The sequence below is a fragment of the Physeter macrocephalus genome, chromosome 21 (assembly GCF_002837175.3).
Source record: "Physeter macrocephalus isolate SW-GA chromosome 21, ASM283717v5, whole genome shotgun sequence".
Classification (NCBI taxonomy): domain Eukaryota; kingdom Metazoa; phylum Chordata; class Mammalia; order Artiodactyla; family Physeteridae; genus Physeter; species Physeter macrocephalus.
In genome coordinates, this window is record NC_041234.1 from 51,513,619 (window position 1) to 51,531,544 (window position 17,926).

The following is a 17,926-nucleotide window of genomic DNA, read 5'->3' on the forward strand; positions in this document are numbered from 1 at the left end:
ACAAGAGGGAGGGGATATGGGGATATATGTATACGTATAGCTGATTCACTCTGTTATACAGCAGAAACTAACACACCATTGTAAAGTAATTATACTCCAATAAAGATGTTAAAAACAAAAAAAAGAATGGCTTCTCCAGCTTTTTTTTTTCCAAGTGATTTTGACTTCACTTAAAAAAATAAATAACGGAGAAAGGGCCCCGTCAGTGCCCATATCTGTACAAGGGCTGTTAGATAACATTACTAAAATGAAGTTTGGAATATATTTCTATTTAGTAGATTAGGCTGAATGATTTTCCTATTTAAAAATGTAGATGTTACTGGTCCCCACATGTGGAAAAAAGGGATTACCTTGGATGCCAGAGAAGATAGTATTAATTATTAGGGAAGTGTTCTTTTTAATTTGAGCAATAGGGCAGAATTTGGGCTTAGTTGCCAAGTTGGTCTCTCCTTAGGAACAATCCTGTACCTTCGTGTTAACAGAGCCTCAGACACTGTTCCATTCTTTTCCTTCTCCCAGGAAAGGACAGGGCCAAGACAAAACAGAATGCCTCTTCCGCAATTTTCACATTTAATCTAGAGGGGCTACACCCAAGATTCTGAAAGAAGCTGGGTGATGTGCTCCTCTGGCTTCTTCGAAGTAAGCAGTCTGATTCACGTGCTAGAGATAGGTTTGTCACCCACGCTAGAAACCAACATCCTGTACTACTAAGTGGGTTTTCAGACTCTTAAATAAAAAGGCCACAGAAAGTATTACATTATATTCACACAGAAAATGTTAAGTAAAGCCAAGCCAAATGAATCAGCTTTTTCTAAAACCTCAACTCCAAAAGCTCTTTCTTCATAGGAGTTAATATTTCACTTCATGTTGCCAAACAAAACAAAACAAACTTTCAGCAATGGCATCAGAGAGACTTGGTGTAGGGAAATACTTTCACTGAGGCTGAAGTTTGATCTGATAGCCTCTATTCTCGTGTTAACTTCCCCCTTCCATTCCAAGAAACTCATTTAAACATATATATTATCACTACAAAGTAGAAACAGATTGTAAATCCAGGTTAGCAGTTTCTAACCTATGCCAGGAGTATTCAAACGCAGTGATTTCAGATTATAGAGCGACTGCTTGGAAATTATTTGTATTATTTTAACATAACTTAACTAAGAGAATTCACATTAAACTTTGGGTGCTTGTTCCTGCAATAAGTAAATGTAACAACTGCTATTTATTAGCTGCTACATAACGCTGGAGTTGTGATGGGCTTCCCTAACCTTTAATCATAAGAGCCCTCAACCAGCTAAGTAAGGTCTTTTGCTATTGTTAATGGTTAGACTTCAAGCTTTGGTAGGGAGTGTATTCTTTTAACCTCAAAAGGGGAGGAGAAAGATGGTAGTTTTGTAAGCTTGGATAGACACTCTAAGCCACAGCTTTGACACGCAAGTAAAAGCATGATGCCTATTTAGTTCTAGGGTAGTGTGAGCAGATAGGGTGTGCATATCTACAGGTGAACTTTTAAAACATATCACCATTTGCATCCCACCCACTTTAATCACTCTCTCCCATATTGTTCTAGAACTGTACTGTTCAATATAGTAGCCACTAGTCATTTGTTGCTACTGAGCATTTGGTGTCCAAAATGAGACATAGTATACGTGTAAAATGGCAGATTTTGAAGACTCAATATGAAAAATAAAACAATGTAAATATCTCTAATAATTTTTATATTGATCACATGTTAAAAGATTTTTACTTTATTGGGTTAAACATATTAAAATTAATTGCAACTCTTATCTTTATTCCTTTTGTAATGTAGCTGCTAGAGATTTTTAAATTACATGTGACTTGCATTATATTCCCACTGGACAGCACTATTCTAGAACATCTGGTACAGATAGGGGAAATTGTGAATTTTTTTAGAAGTAGGTACATCACAGTCAGCAACACTGTCCACTGAGAAATTCAGCAATATTTTCAGAGGCTTCGGGTCCCCATCCTGCCAAAAACAAGGGGAAGAGAAACCTCGGACCACCATAATGCCTAGTACATAGTGCAAGCACAATACTATTTACCTCCTATTAGCTGAGGAAACAAATTCTAAATTCAGATGAGCCCTTGTTCACTCCGTTACTCCTCACTGCTCCCCTCAAATATCATTTGCATGGGGATGGATAATTATGCTATGTGTATCTTTTAAGGTTTTTGTAATACTTTACATGTCTCCCCACTGAAACGCCTGCTCCTTGTGAGTAGGGATTCTATTTCTCCCTGTGTTTAAATGTTGAATGAGGCGTGATAATCTTTTTAAAGCACTCACCTAGGCAGCCATTTACTTATCTTAAATCTATTACTTGAACTGCCTTGTCTGCGATTGCTTTCAGAACACACAGTATTTTTCTGAATATGCTTAAGGGTGGCAATCTCCATCCACTGAGAAAAAGATAATTCTTTGAAACAGTCAAGCTCATCTCAAGGATGACAACATGAACAACCTGAAGAGGGCTGCTTCTCTGTTGCTCACAAGTTCCAAGTATCTTCTGAGCAAGCATGACATTCTTGGAATGCCTATGGTTGCCCAAGGCAACTTTAAAGGGCATTAACTTGGATGCCAATAAAACTGGCTGGCATACTAAGAAAAAAAGCTACAATTTTTTTCTAGTCATTTCATATTTCAAATCAAGTCATAACTGGGGCCAAGAGCACATTTAATGAGGCTGAGATGACCATTAACATTAAAGATTTCTACAACACATTCCAGCCTCCTTCCAAATTTTTGGAAGTGAAACACCTTGATACACATAGCGCTAAGGTGTATTTAGTAATGTCCAAAGTGATTTACAGAATTTACAATATATGATCTTTCACCCTTCTCAGACTTGCCCTTTGAGTTTTCCTTGGCAAACTACCCAAAACCAATGTTTATTCTAAGAAATCATACCTGTAAGTAATTACTCTAGGACTTGAGATAAATATTTAAAAAAACAAATTAGGGCCCATATTATGGCAGCAGGATTAAGAGCACAATGAAAATAAGCTCTGGAATCAGAGATCAGACTTGGAAATACTCTGCCACTCATTATGTGACCTTGGGCAAATTACCAAATGCCAGTATCTCAGTCACAACATTTATAAAACAGGGTGGTAATAATAAACCTCAGAATAACTGAGGATTAACTTAGAGTACTTAATAAAACATCTGACAGCAACCAGAAAAAAATTAGCTGTTTTAAATATAGCCATTAGTAATTAATTTGCAAGGTCTTACATTTAAATATTGCCTGAATTCAAAGAAACTGGACCCTAGCTTTCATTTCCTGTTTTTAAAATGACCATTAAGAGTATAGCTATAATCCACTCTGATTTACCAAATCCTCTGTTCTAGGTAATGGTCCTTTTCACTAAATTTCCCTCAACATGATGCCTGTGTATTGGCTTACTTTGTTGTCTAGAATGTGAACTATTCAGTGGTGTTGGTGTTCTTGAGTTTCAAAGAATAGAATCATCAACAACACTAAAAGTAAAACCCTGGGAAGGTCATGGGGAAAAGAAGAGCTGACCACACCAAAAATCCCGAGGAACTGTGCTCCTATGCCAATGATAGGGCTCTGTAGGTACTAGAGGCAATGAAATGGTAATAAAATTCACCATCAGCTAAATGAATACCAGTACCAAGGGGAAGTCACATCCAGGTATCAGAATGTGATGACCTACTTAGAAACAAAGACTCTTAGTGGTTTAGGCAACATTGGAAGTAGGGATGGAAGACAAAAGCTATGTGAGCACACATGCACATCTAGACAAGTTTTTGTATTTACAGAGATCAAGGAAGGGAGTGGTCAGGGCAATGGTGAGAATACAAGAAACAGCAAAGATGCACCTACTTAAAATGTCGTTTACATAAATCTTTCCCGGATTCTTATACAGGAATAGTTTAATCTTTTATTTTACCACTGAAAGATTAAGCCATTAAATTACATGATACGGAAGTTATATTCCATAAACCAGTACCTGCCCACATTCAGTGAGGGGAATCAAAATCAAGGTTGCACTGTAATTCTACTTGATTCTAAAAACCACATCTGACATTGGTGTGAAGCAACAGAACCTTTATCAGATTCCCCTTTTAAAAGAAAAACCCAAGGAGAGATGATCAAGCACAAATGATCACTTCATGCATTTTTATTGATAGTCTATATTTTAAATCTGCAGTATGACATCTTACATAGGGAAAAAGCTTCTTCCTAAAAGATAACTATTAATAATCAAACCAGCTTTAGTATGACTGACCTTTCAAGGTCTTGTTTTGCATTAAACAAGTTAACTTTTAGCAGGTGTAAAGCACTGTACAAAAAAAAAAAAAAAAAAAAGGAAACTGGGTACATTCTCAAAATTTAACACAGGGCTTCCCAACCAGGAGTCTGCTGGATAGATATTGGAGAAGAGTGTTATGTTCAGGTTTAAATTGAAAGAAAATGAGAAAACAGATAAAGCAAAGCAACCAAATTCATTTCACTTTGTGCTCCTTTCTGCTTTTTTGAAAGTCTCTCCCAGAGGTCAGGAAGCCCTGGTATAACAATCACTTTAGTCTTTACAGAACATACATTTATGTGCTTCATGTTCAAAGACATAAAGGCAGCCTTTGTTACTGTTCCCCCTCCAAATCCCCTCAGGTTCTTATAGGCTTCAGAAAGCTTTCCAAAATTGCTGCCCAGTTCTTTATCTGAATCTAAGTAAACATCTATACCAAAGCAGCTCTTCCTGGGAGAAGATAAAACAGGCACAGATACATAACCAGGCCAATTGCGTACCTACTCAACTTGATACCTGATCACATGGCCCTACATCTTTAAAAGCAGCACCAGGGACAAATGGAGCCATCAAGAGGTAAAATCCAAACATTGGACAGTTAAAACACAAATCACTCAGTTAAAAGAACGTTAGCAAAGGGGCACTCAAAAGAGTTAAGGCTGGACAGCTGGTTCAGCCATACCTTGGTATTAGGATAAATCTGCAAGATGAGGAACTGACAGAGGAACCCTGAAATAACTAGGCACAGTGGTATGATGGGGTTCACTTTCACTGCATGTCTTTAAGATATCACTCAATCTAAGTAACTATAAAGCAGCTTGGGGGTCTTTAGTAAACAAATCCTAATCAAAAATAAGTATCTCTGAGTGTTGAAGGGTGTGCCTATTTTCTTCAGATTTGAATTAAAATACCTATGTAGACATGAAAATAATCGTAAAACTGTTACAAATTTGTTACTCCTTGAGAGTCCAACAGCTCAGTAACAGCTCAATTCTATACTGTATTTTAGATACAAAATGGAGTTACTTAAATCAAGTGAGATTGTTTACTTGTTGGGAATATTAGTATTTTAGAAATGTTCCAGTTAAGAACTCATTTCAGAATGCTAAAAATTGTAAAGGGCAGGTACGTAACTCACAGCTATTTCTTAGTTGCTTATTAAAAATCTGATTTAAAAATAACTGAAATACTAGTTACTTAGACCTTGCACTTTAATTTTCCAAATGAAGCATGTTATAAGTTGACTTACATTTTCAAATGTTTTTTCAAAAGCGCACAATTTACTCGTTAACTCAATGAATTACAACACTGTTACTGAATATTACACATACTGAAGAATTATACTAAGGGGAAAAAAAACGCCTGACACTTTAACATGTGCCTTATCAGTCTCTTGCATTACTAAGGTACAGAATACTTTAGAAAGTAGCAATCAGCATAGTCTTATAAGACAATAAAAGTGCCCTGCAAACGTGGCTTCTATGTATTTAATATTGGTAATACATTTGACAGGGAAGCCAGTAAGGTAAAACTTAAAAACTCAAATAAGGCAAATTACAAGTATTTTTCGTTCACAAAAGAACAAAGAAATGGGGTGGAGTAAAGGGAGGAATAAAAATATCCTCCATCTTTAAAATTATCAACAACCACCACAAGGTGCCACTGTATTCTAGCAAGCTGTAAAAATGGCCATTCACCTCCCTATCACACGGATATTTTGCAAACTGCCAAAAGTTATGGCTGATGCTTGACCCATTTTATGTCGTGGACATCTGGGAAGCAGGTGATTAAATACAAAGTATATTAAGTGATAACCCTTCATAAATATAATTTGAGACACAGACACTAGGAGAGAATACTTGGCACGGAATGAACATGTTTTCCGAGGGAAAAAAAAATTACTTGAGGTAACACTTATAGCTAATAGTTTCCTAATCTTAAAGTTTGGAGGAACTCCAACAATCATGTTTTTAGAGATTTTATACATATATATATATATATATATACACACACACACACATATATATATATATAAAATCCTGGTGCTAAACGTTTTTTGTCGTTGTTAACTGTACAACTGATTACCTATACTCCAACACTAATGTGAACACTTTTCTCAATCCCCACCTCCATCAACACCACTGAGGTATAACTAATGTGTTCTTTTTACAGCAAATATTCCAAATTAAGAATATGGCTCATCTTCTAGTGTTGCTACAGATAAAGTCTGCAAACTTTAAAGCTAACTTGTTCAATTTTGTTTTTAGTACTAATAAATCTCAATCATGTCAACTGCTTGGAGTTAAACATAACACCTCAAACGTTTCAGACTAGTAAATGAATTTTTTTTTAAGTGAATTTAAAAAAATAATCTGAAATATTCAAGGAAATTCCGTTTTTAGTACTTTTCCCTATGCCTTGAACAATGTAATCCCAACATTGTTTTTCTTGTTCCTATTATTGCATGAAGTTCAAACTAGGTCCTCAAGACAGAACCTTTCTGTAATAAAGAAAAAGTGCAAAGATACAAAATGAAATGTAAAGTCTTTTGCAAGAAAATGCTTCCTCAAGAGAACAGGTGTTTGGATGCTGGTGGGAAAAAAGATTTTTGTTCTCCAATGTACATCTGACACCTACAAATGACCTTGTCTTCAATGTCCATACTAGTAAGTACATATTGGTCATGGACCTTGCAAAAAAAAAATCAAGTAGTAAATTCCACTAAAATATTTGCATCCATTCTACATAATCCAATGGAAATTAATGAGTGCTACTGAAAAAGGTTTCCACATGCACATGTCCAATATGTGCATCCTACTGAAGGCTAAAAACTTAAAATTCTATTTCCAGTGTTTATGAATAGCTTCAATATCTACATTCATAACCAGCATTCTGCATGAGTTACCTCTTTAATACTTCACAAATGAGTAAAATACATCTTGGGAGGTTAGGAAGGTACCTGTTAATAACTTTCTTTTATGCTTAGAATGTGATGCAGTTGTTTTTAAACTATTTAAAATGAACACCCCTATATAAGAATAGGACATTTTATACCAAGAGGAAACTGGGTTTCTTTTTAGCCAATCAGGACTACCCTGCAGATCTGAAAACCAAAGAATACACCCTTAGGAAAGGAGACATGGCTCACAAATATAAAGGAATCCTGACTTTTACATGGACAATTTTTTTAAAAGATAAAATGTATTACATAAGCGCCATAAACAGTGAAATCTGCTTATATTAAAAAAAAATAAGTGAAGCTTTGTTTGGACATTATTTCCTTGCAAGAGCAGTACATATCCTTAGTAAACAACTACCATATTTACAAGCTAATTTCCTTGATACTTAGGTAGGATTGAAAGCCAGAGGAAAATATAAAAGAATGAGCTTTGAAATAATCTTTACAGCTGAGTTGATTAACAGTTAAGGTGGCCAGATAATTTCTAAAGCAGACTTGTTTATTTTGTAGAGTATCTGACTAGGCCTGGGTAATTAGCTCACTTTGTTAAAGGCCAAGGATGTGTTCAATCCCTCTTTGGGCCCATTAGCTTTTCCCAGAAAAACAAAGACAGTCCTCCACAGTCAGACTAATCCTAACCCCAACGAGCCTCAAGAGAAAGTTGGCAACAGAACTGGGGTTCTTCACAAAGCTTACTAAGGAAACAACATAAAGTGCATATCCCATAGATTTGTGAGTCAGCATTCTCATCTTCAAATATGGGCAGCACATTTAAAATTTCAATTTCAAATAACCCAACACGACTCACTTTCCACAAAGAATAGAAATCCCTTAATTCTTCACCTTGTCTTTAAATGTGAGATGTTAGGTCTGTGTTAGTGAGATAGTAACAAAACATTAAACAAGTGGGCACTGGTACCTTGAATGACAAATCTCGAAAACAATGCAAATTTGAGACTTTCCTATTAGTACATACATCTGCACCAACTTCAATTCCTATGCTAAAAGTGGTTTATAGTCTCTTTCCTCCATCTTTTGCTTTTTGGGTTTTTTTTTTTTTGAGGAGCAGACTTGTAAAAAACATCAGTGTAACTTTTGCTAAGGCGTAGTGGTTTGTTTTCCTTAAACCAAAGCTCTGCCAAATTTGCATCATCTGCTCAAGTAGAATACTGTGTCCAGGATCTCACCATATGAAACCAGTTCACTCACATCTGTATGACTACTGTCTTCATGAAAAGTTTTAAGTTCTTCCAAGCAGTTTTCTTTACTCCTCCTGTCTTTCATTTCCTGCCTAAATCCAAGTTAAAATAAACAATTTCCACTGATCTTCAATGCAGTTAAATTCTGCACTCTGTCCTTCCCTTTGCATGTCACAGTAGCTGTTCACATACATTAAATATCATAGATATGTTCTGCTCTTACATCTACACACTTACAAAAGCAGCTCTGTACTTTGTTTGGTGTGTTTTTTACTATGTTGGCTCACAAAAAGCAGTTTTTTCATTTCTAAGCATGGTACTTTACAATTTTTAATGCATTAATACAACAGTGCATTGGAAAAGTACTGAGCCTCTACAAAATAGCTTTACATTTTTAAACAAATGAATGTGATTTTTTTCACTTACACAAGCATAGGCTTTTTTTTTTAATATTTCCACAAGATAAATATCTCAATTAAACTATAAGCTCACTCTACAAGTGTGCCACAGTGATGGGCTTAGGAGACAGTTATACACTTAGAAGATCCTAACCTTAGTGTTATTTACACTGACATGTCCAATATCACCTTGTCTGAAACGTGAACAAATGATATTCAGAATGTAGGTGAATTTGTGCCAACTAATAACTGGGAACAGTATAGCTTTAAGCAATCACTTAGGAAACGTACTGTAACTTAGTCTAAACTGGGAATTTCCTTCACCCCTCTTTCCTATGGCATAGGAAACTTTAAAGATCAACATGAAACAGATAAGAGCCATTGCTAAGGCAGATCTTTTAAGATAACAAAGGAGAAACTGACAACTATATATGATAAATCATCAGTAATAACAATTACTGATACTGAAATCAGATTTTTATGTCCTAAAACATTGCTTTTTAAATATTTCCTTTTATTCTGGAACAGAAATTAGAGAAAGGACAATGATTCATTCAGAAAGCAATGACTCAATTCAGGTTGCTACTTTACATTTAAGCACCACTCAAAAAGTGGACATAAAGCAAGTGATTCCTGTTTGCCCATCACTATACCAGCTACATAGCTGAGAGTTCAGACCTTAATCACACAACGCTTTCTCTGTTACCAGAAGCTAAGACTGCTCTGCGACATATAGGACAAGTAGAATTCTCAGATAACCAGCGATCGATGCAGTGGACATGATACTCATGGGAACAAGGTAGTTTACGAAGTTTGTTGCCTTCTGTGTATTCTGTAATGCAAACACTACAGGTTTTTAATGCATCATTTTCACCAAAACTTCTCATTGCCAAGTTGTCAATCTGTTCTTTGGTGAGTCCTCTAGGTTGGTCATCATCATCCTCATTTAAGAGGAAAAACTGAGCCAGACTAAGGAAGGGCAAAGAGCCACTTTCATCAAATGTTACTGGGGCCCTGTGTCGACCCTCTCGCCTGGCACCTGATGAGCCTGATGATGAGCTTCCTTCATTACTGCCTTCAAATACCTCTGAGCTAGTCTCTGAACTTTCACCACTGGAACTGGAACTAGGACTGGAACTGGAACTAGAACTGGAACTTGAACTGGAACTTGAACTGGAACTCGAACCAGAACTGCTACTACCACCAGAACCCCCTCTTCCATTCCGTGACTCTGACCTTTCCATATTTCGACTCGAGACTGAGCCACTAGGCTCTGAATCACTATCACTGTACATAAAGTAGCTTAACTCACCAAAACCTGTCATTATCTGCCTTAACATGGTCTGAATTGCAACAGATGTAGTCTCACTTAAACCAGTATTTAAGATTCTACGAATCGGAATTCTGATGGTACTGACATAGGTTCTCACACCTGCTCGCTCAGAACGTGAAAACGTACGCCTAAAACCTCCTCGTTCACTTTCATAAGTGACAGTGTTGTTTGGCGTCTGAGACCTTGAACGAGTTCTGCTAGCTATGCTATCTCTCTGCCGATATTCTCCAGGACGAACTCTTCTTACTTGAAGATCAAGGACTATGGTTGGAGGTCTCTGGCCTGATCCTGTAGATTCACCATTGCCAGTTGTATCTGAAGACCCTGCTCCTTGTGAGGCATTTCTGGTTCCAGAAGCTGCAAAGAGACCTCTACTTAGCAAGTCAGGTCCACTTATTTGCTGTCTCAATGTCACGTGGTGCCGGGTTCTAGAACTTCCCTCAGTCTCATTTACCAAAGGATGCTCAAAAGTCTGAGATGAGATACTATGATGAGATCTTCGTGGAATTTCACTCATTGGATGCAGAGGTGATCTACTTCTTTCAGCTCTTGCTCGGGTTCTCCGATGGTCTGGGCTCCTACTTCTTGCTCTTCTCTGACCTCTGGTAGGTGGGGCTTCTCCTGTTAATGATTCAGTTGAATTTCGTTCTGATCTGGGTGGCCTTGCAGATGTTGATTCAGATCGTGGATTTTCCACTTGCCTTTGGCTGTTGTTGTCCATACTTTCTCCACTAGAACGTCTTGCAGATAGCTCATTTTCATTCTCTGGATTTTGGCTCCCATTATTACGGTTAACATTGATCTCTAAACTGAATCTGAAATCACCGCTGTTTGGATTAGTCCGGCTCACTGCTCTCCAAGATTGGTTTCCTCGTTGCCCACTTCTTGTCGTATTTCCAGTTTGTCTGACGGAGTTAAGCCAGTCTATTATAGAGTCACCATTAGACACATCATCTGAAGAGTCTCCACCTGTTTTTAAAAAAGGGAGGGGAGAGAGGGAGAAAAAATAACTATTTAAATTAGGAAATTATATAAGACTACTCAGAAACTTCATATTAGAAAAAAAGAACCAAGATTCTGAACAGCTTTCACATTTACAGATTTTTGTAAACCATACTGCACTGATTTGCAGTAAAAGCAGGAAAGTTTCAATTCCATTTTAAAAGAGCAAGCTAATCGTAGAGAAATTTAGGGAATTTTTTTTTAAAAAAGGGAATTGGGAAGAAGTCTATTTTTAGCACTTCATCATATACAGCGCCTAATATACCACTGTGGGCTGTCAGATGACAACATTTTTTCAGTCCACTGTCAACACTAATGTAATCAAACAAGGTAAACACCAGTTAAGGTACAGGGCTAATATTTTAGTTCAAATTACATTTTTTTGTCAAATTTTCATTAGTCTACATTTCTTTAGGCTCTTGACTTAAGTGCCTTTGATAATATGGGACATTTAAAAATACAAGACTGCTTTAGTCACTGCAAAAATATAAACAAGATTTACAGGTTTAAAAGTATTTGAATACTTCTTCACATTACCAAGATTTTAAATTAACATGAAACTGGAGATCAGACCAAGTAAATAGTCTGAACCTAGCACAGTACATATAATGGCACATTCGAGAACCTAACTGTTACCATGGCTTCTTATGTTAGTCAAATTCCCTATTTCACATTGAGGGAGAAACACCAGACCCGAGGTAAGAGCAAGATTTCTCAACAGTGGGACTATTTATATTTTGAGCCAGATAATTCTTTGTTGTGGGGTCTGTGCTGTGCATTTTAGGATGTTTAGCAGCATCCCTGACCTCCACCCGTTATATACCAATAGCAAGTCATGACAACCAAAAATGTCTCCAGGCATTGCCAATGTCCCCTAGGGGGCAAAATTATACCCCATTGAGAACCATCAGATTAGAGAATGCAACATGTCTTTCTGCTGGTCAGGAACTCATGTTTATAAAGAAGGAATAATACAGTAAGTAGGGGGAAATTTCAATGGAGGTGGAAAATCAAGAAAAAAAAATCACATTTAAAATAGGCCATTTGGCTTCCCTGGTGGCGCAGTGGTTGCGCGTCCGCCTGCCGATGCAGGGGAACCGGGTTCGCGCCCCGGTCTGGGAGGATCCCACATGCCGCGGAGCGGCTGGGCCCGTGAGCCATGGCCGCTGAGCCTGCGCGTCTGGAGCCTGTGCTCCGCAACGGGAGAGGCCACAGCAGGGGGAGGCCCGCATACCACAAAAAATAAAAAATAAAAAATAAAATAAAATAAAATAGGCCATTCCTCACTATGTTCCAATTAACACAAAAAACCCAAAGGTGAAGCAGAAAAAAAAAAGTTAACATTCTCACCAAATATCAAGAAAATGCCAGTTGTTTTTATGAGCAGTTACTTAGCATCAAATTAATTTGTGCCATTGCTAGATTATCTTTGGCTGACATTTATCGTTAGGAAGCTCCTTATTCATTCCATCCTCCACCCCTCCCCCCACCCCCAAGCAAAATTTACCTCTATTTTCATCTGAGTTTTGTGGTGGTGGGCCCTCTTTAATTTGTTGTAGTCTTCTCAGCAACTCTTCCTCAGTACTTTCACCTAAAATAGTTTAAAATGTTTGCCAAATTATGAATAAAAAACAATGACTTATCCATCTGAGATGACAACCAGAGTGAGCAGGAAACCTGGGTAAAATTCACCTATTTGAGAGCATGACATTACAACTTATATTTATTCACATTTCTTTCCAGTTTACAAAATGCTTTTGCATACAGTATCTCATTGTTTAAAACTGCAACTCTGGGAGGTAGATATCATCTGCATTTTAAAACAACGAAACTCAGACTGAGTGAGAGACTGACGTGTTAATTAATATATGGCAGGGCGACAATGCCAACTTTGGCATTCTGACTCAAGTCTGGTACTGTTGCCTCAAAATGCACTCCCTCTTATAAAAGTCATGCTAACTAACACCTTACCTTTTAAAATTTAAGGAATCACTCAAAGGTTAATAGAATTAAAGAGAAACAAGGAGAAAGAGAGATAATGAATTTTAACTAGAATCAAATGGGACCTAATCAGGGAAAGGAGAATAACCAAGCACAAAGTTCTGAATAATTGACTATTTTACCCAAGGCTAGCTCTGGTTGATTATGACAGAGTAAGTCTGTCCTAAGAACTGAAGTTCCCATTAGCTCCTCAATACTACTAATGTCTAGTAAGTTATATAAAGATAAATAACAAAAAGATTGTTCAGGTCCACTCTCTTGAATTTAGCTCATTATAAATTCATAATATAATTCCTAACTAAAAAACCTGACATAGGATAATTCCAAATATGAGTGAACAAAATCATGTAATGAGTACAGCAGTTAATGTCACTCTACATCCCTTGTATTAAAATACTTCATAATGGCTAAAGAAACATTTTTTTAAATAAAGGTTTCCTTTTTTTTTAAGACCAGCAATTTACATATATAAATACTTAAACTACACATTGCATACCTGGGGTGCCTAGCAAATTGTTATCCCTCATAAGCCTATAATCTTCTTCACTGAGGTTATTTACAAATTGATAGAAAGCTTCTTCCCGATCCAATCGGTCCATCTGACTTCTGCGCTGTGCTGCAGACTGATCACCGCTTCCTTTATCGTTAGAATCTGAGCTTTCCATCTTGATGAACAAGTGGAAAATTATCTAAAAGGAGAAAGGAGATCAATCTTGAAAACAGAAGTCAGTATGTATTCTATAGAATAGTTTTAGTTATGTGAAAATCCAGAATGCAGGTCCAGACGTGGATTTTAAGACCTCATATGAATGAAATTTCTTAACAGAAAAACTCCTGAAAAGCACTGTTATACTACGAAAAGACTAGGTCAGGGGTTGGCAAACTATGGCCCATGGGCCAAATTTAGCCCTGGTGCCTATTTTTTTCTCCTTGAGATCTAAAAATGATTTTTACACCTTTAAATGTTTTTTTAAGAGAATACTCTGTGATGTGTGAAAATTATATGAAATCCAAATTTCAGTGTTCAAGTTTTATTGGAATACAGCCATACACATTCACTTACATATTTTCTAAGGCTGCGTCATACTATAATGGCAGAGCTGAGTAGTTGTGACCAAGACTATATGTGGCACTCTCACTGCTTTGCACTGGCGATCTGTGCACTGTTAAGTTGCAATGATGCAATTATAACTTGACAGCATTTCAAGTGCCATGCTTATCACCACTGTGACATTTTTAAAATTACCAACGCACACTCATCATATTAAATGAAGAGAAAACGGACTTCAAATGCCTAAAGGTGCAGTGGAATATGGATTATTTTGTTACTAAATGGCAAAGGTTATACTTATAATGCAAGAACGCTAAAACTGTGCTAAAATAATAAAATATACATTATCAGACTAAATAAGCACTCATCACAATATTCCCAGTTCACAGGAAAGCTACAGTCTGAAAAATTAAAAAATTTAAAACAAAGTATCTCATCACAAAATATTTCCTCACAAAAATAAAAAATGAGGCTTCAACCAGAGTAAGTTTCCAAGTGGCTCATTTGTTGGCTAAGCAAGCAAAGCCATTTGTCGACGATGGGTTAGTTAAACTGTGTTTGACTGCAGAAGCTAAAGAAATGTGTCCACAGAAAATCAACTTGTTTAAGATTATTAGCCTTTTGATGAGAACAGTTGCTCAGAAAGTTGAGGATATTGGGATATGTCAATAATCAAGTGAGAAACAAGGGAGCAAATTATTTTGAGTGGTTTTCCTTGGTTCTTGATGAGCTGACAAATATAACTGATACTATTCAGCTGTTTATTCAAGGAGTCAAGCACTGATTTTTTGAGGAGTTTGAAGTAACTACAGAAGTGGCCTCTATGAAGAGTTTGCATGGAACAACTACAGGTGATAATATTTTCAAAGAAGCTGAGAAACACTAATTCAGCACAACATGAAGTGGAATCTGCTAAGATGTGTTACAACTGAAACAGTGGTTAAAAAAAAAGTGTAGATCTACTTGGACAAATTTACAATGCCTATGAAAATGTAAGGTGTTTAAAGTCTATGGTTATTCATTATATAGTAGTTATAAGTAGTTTGTAGAAAATACTTTTATCTATCATTATTGAACCAGTAATGTCAACGGTGAACTTCACTACAGTGGACGTAAACATAGTTAGTTCCATGAATTTTTGTCAGAAATAGAAGCTGAATATCCTGACTTGCTCTACCAGGTGCTCATTTTGATGGCTTAGCACTGGTAAAGTTTTACTGTGATTTGTTGTACCCAGGTCCAAGATTAGATTTGTTTCTGAATGAAAGGAACTACTCTCAATTACTATTACCAAACAAGGAATGGCTTGGGAAATTAGCTTTTTCTGAAGACTTCATGTTTCTGAATGAATTCAACCTAAAATTACAGTGCTTATAATATGTAAATCTTATACTACAGTAAAGTCATTTCAACAATAACTAACACTGGAATCACAACGTCAAGCTGCTTTATGCACTTCTTGTGCTATCAAAGGAATGAGAGCTCCATTCCTATAGAAATTGTAGCAGATATATTTTCTAAGCACAAACTACAATTCCAGAAGTGTTTTTTGGACCTCAATGCAAGTACAAAGGAAATGTCCTTATTTCAAAATCCACTTAACTGTGTAACTGAGGAGCTTCCACCTATCCTTCAATTGAAAGTGATGACTCTGCAGTCTAATGATATGCTTGCTAAAAGGTAAATATCAAGAGAAGAATCTAATGAAAAATTCTATAAACGCCTTCTAAGGGGTGAATATACTTCATTAAAATTATATGCTTGTGTACTGATTAGAGAGCAAGACCTACCTATATGTGTGCATAGGCATTTTCAAAGATGAAATATGTAAAATCTCATTTCAAGTCAGAAAACACTAAATGAACATCTGCAAATGATTTTGATAAGGAGTATGTTTAGCCCCAATTAAACAAAATGTTACCCCTCCGCCAGCAAAAGAATACCATTCTTCTCATTAGTAAACCTATATTACAAAACATTGTACTCAATTATTATTACACTGTGAGTTTTATCAAGAAAAACTTTGTGGAAATTTGGTTTCTCTGTTTTTAAATAAATAACTATGTAATATGCTCAATTTTGATTAGAAAAGTGAAAAAAATTTACTATCTGGACTTCTACAGAAAGTTTGCCAACCCCTGCTCTGGGATAGTATATGAAACTAGCCAAAACTTTTTTTTTTAAACATCTTTATTGGAGTATAATTACTTTACAATGGTGTGTTAGATTCTGCTGTATAACAAAGTGAATCAGCTATACGAACACATATATCCCCATATCCCCTCCCTCTTGCGTCTCTCTCCCACCTTCCCTAGCCCACCCCTCTAGGCGGACACAAAGCACAGAGCTGATCTGCCTGTGCTATGCGGCTGCTTCCCACTAGCTATCTATTTTACACTTGGTAGTGTATATATACCATACCCATGCCACTCTCTCACTTCGTCCCAGCTTACCGTTCCCCCTCCCCGTGTCCTCAAGTCCATTCTCTACGTCTGCGTCTCTACTCCTGTCCTGCCCCTAGGCTCTTCAGAACAATTTTGGTTTTTTTTAGATTCCATATATATGTGTTAGCACACGGTATTTGTTTTTCTCTTTCTGACTTACTTCACTCTGTATGACAGACTCTTAGGTCCATCCACCTCACTACATATAACTCAATTTTGTTTCTTTTTCTGGCTGAGTAATATTCCATTGTATATATGCGCCACATCTTCTTTATCCATTCATCTGTTGATGGACACTTAGGTTGCTTCCATGCCCTGGCTACTGTAAATAGAGCTGCAGTGAACATTATGGTACATGACTTTCCATGTCCTGGCTATTGTAAATAGAGCTGCAATGAACATTATGGTACATGACTCTTTTTGAATTACGGTTTTCTCAGGGTATATGCCCAGTAGTGAAATTGCTGGGTCGTATGGTACTTCTGTTTTTAGTTTTCTAAGGAACCTCCATACTGTTCTCCATAGTGGCTGTATCAATTTACATTCCCACCAACAGTGCAAGAGGGTTCCCTTTTCTCCACACCCTCTCCAGCATTTATTGTCTGTAGATTTTTTGATGATGGCTATTCTGACTGGTGTGAAGTGATATCTCATTGTAGTTTTGATTTGCATTTCTCTAATGATTAATGATGTTGAGCATTCTTTCATGTGTTTGTTGGCAATCTGTATATCTTCTTTGGAGAAATGTCCATTGCAGCTCTATTTACAATAGCCAGGACATGGAAGCAACCTAAGTGTCCATCAACAGATGAATGGATAAAGAAGATGTGGCACATATATACAATGGAATATTACTCAGCCATAAAAAGAAATGAAACTGAGTTATTTGTAATGAGGTGGATAGACCTGGAGTCTGTCATACAGAGTGAAGTAAGTCAGAAGGAGAAAAACAAATACCGTATGCTAACACATATATATGGAATCTAAGAAAAAAAAATGTCATGAAGAGATTAGTGGTAGGACAGGAATAAAACACAGACCTACTAGAGCATGGACTTGAGGACATGGGGAGGGGGAAGGGTAAGCTGTGACGAAGTGAGAGAGTGGCAGGGACATATATGCACTACCAAATGTAAATTAGATAGCTAGTGGGAAGCTGCCGCATAGCACAGGGAGATCACCTCTGTGCTTTGTGACCACGAGAGGGGTGGGATAGGGACGGTGGGAGGGAGGGAGA

The 17,926-nt window shown here is 36.9% G+C and overlaps 1 protein-coding gene across 3 annotated transcripts in view; it reads right to left on the bottom strand.

Moving 5' to 3' along the window:
• Positions 1 to 3,837: 3,837 nt before the first annotated feature.
• Positions 3,838 to 17,926, bottom strand: part of RLIM (ring finger protein, LIM domain interacting) — a 37,050-nt gene continuing 22,961 nt past the window's right edge. For all 3 annotated transcript variants that reach the window (XM_007123817.4, XM_007123818.4, XM_055081669.1), the window contains 3 exons: positions 13,691 to 13,883; positions 12,701 to 12,784; positions 3,838 to 11,160 (listed from right to left, as the gene is read on the bottom strand). In XM_007123817.4, the coding sequence (XP_007123879.1) occupies positions 9,542 to 11,160; positions 12,701 to 12,784; positions 13,691 to 13,859 (1,872 nt within the window). In that variant the 5' untranslated portion in view covers positions 13,860 to 13,883 and the 3' untranslated portion in view covers positions 3,838 to 9,541. The remainder of the gene's footprint in view (positions 11,161 to 12,700; positions 12,785 to 13,690; positions 13,884 to 17,926) is intronic.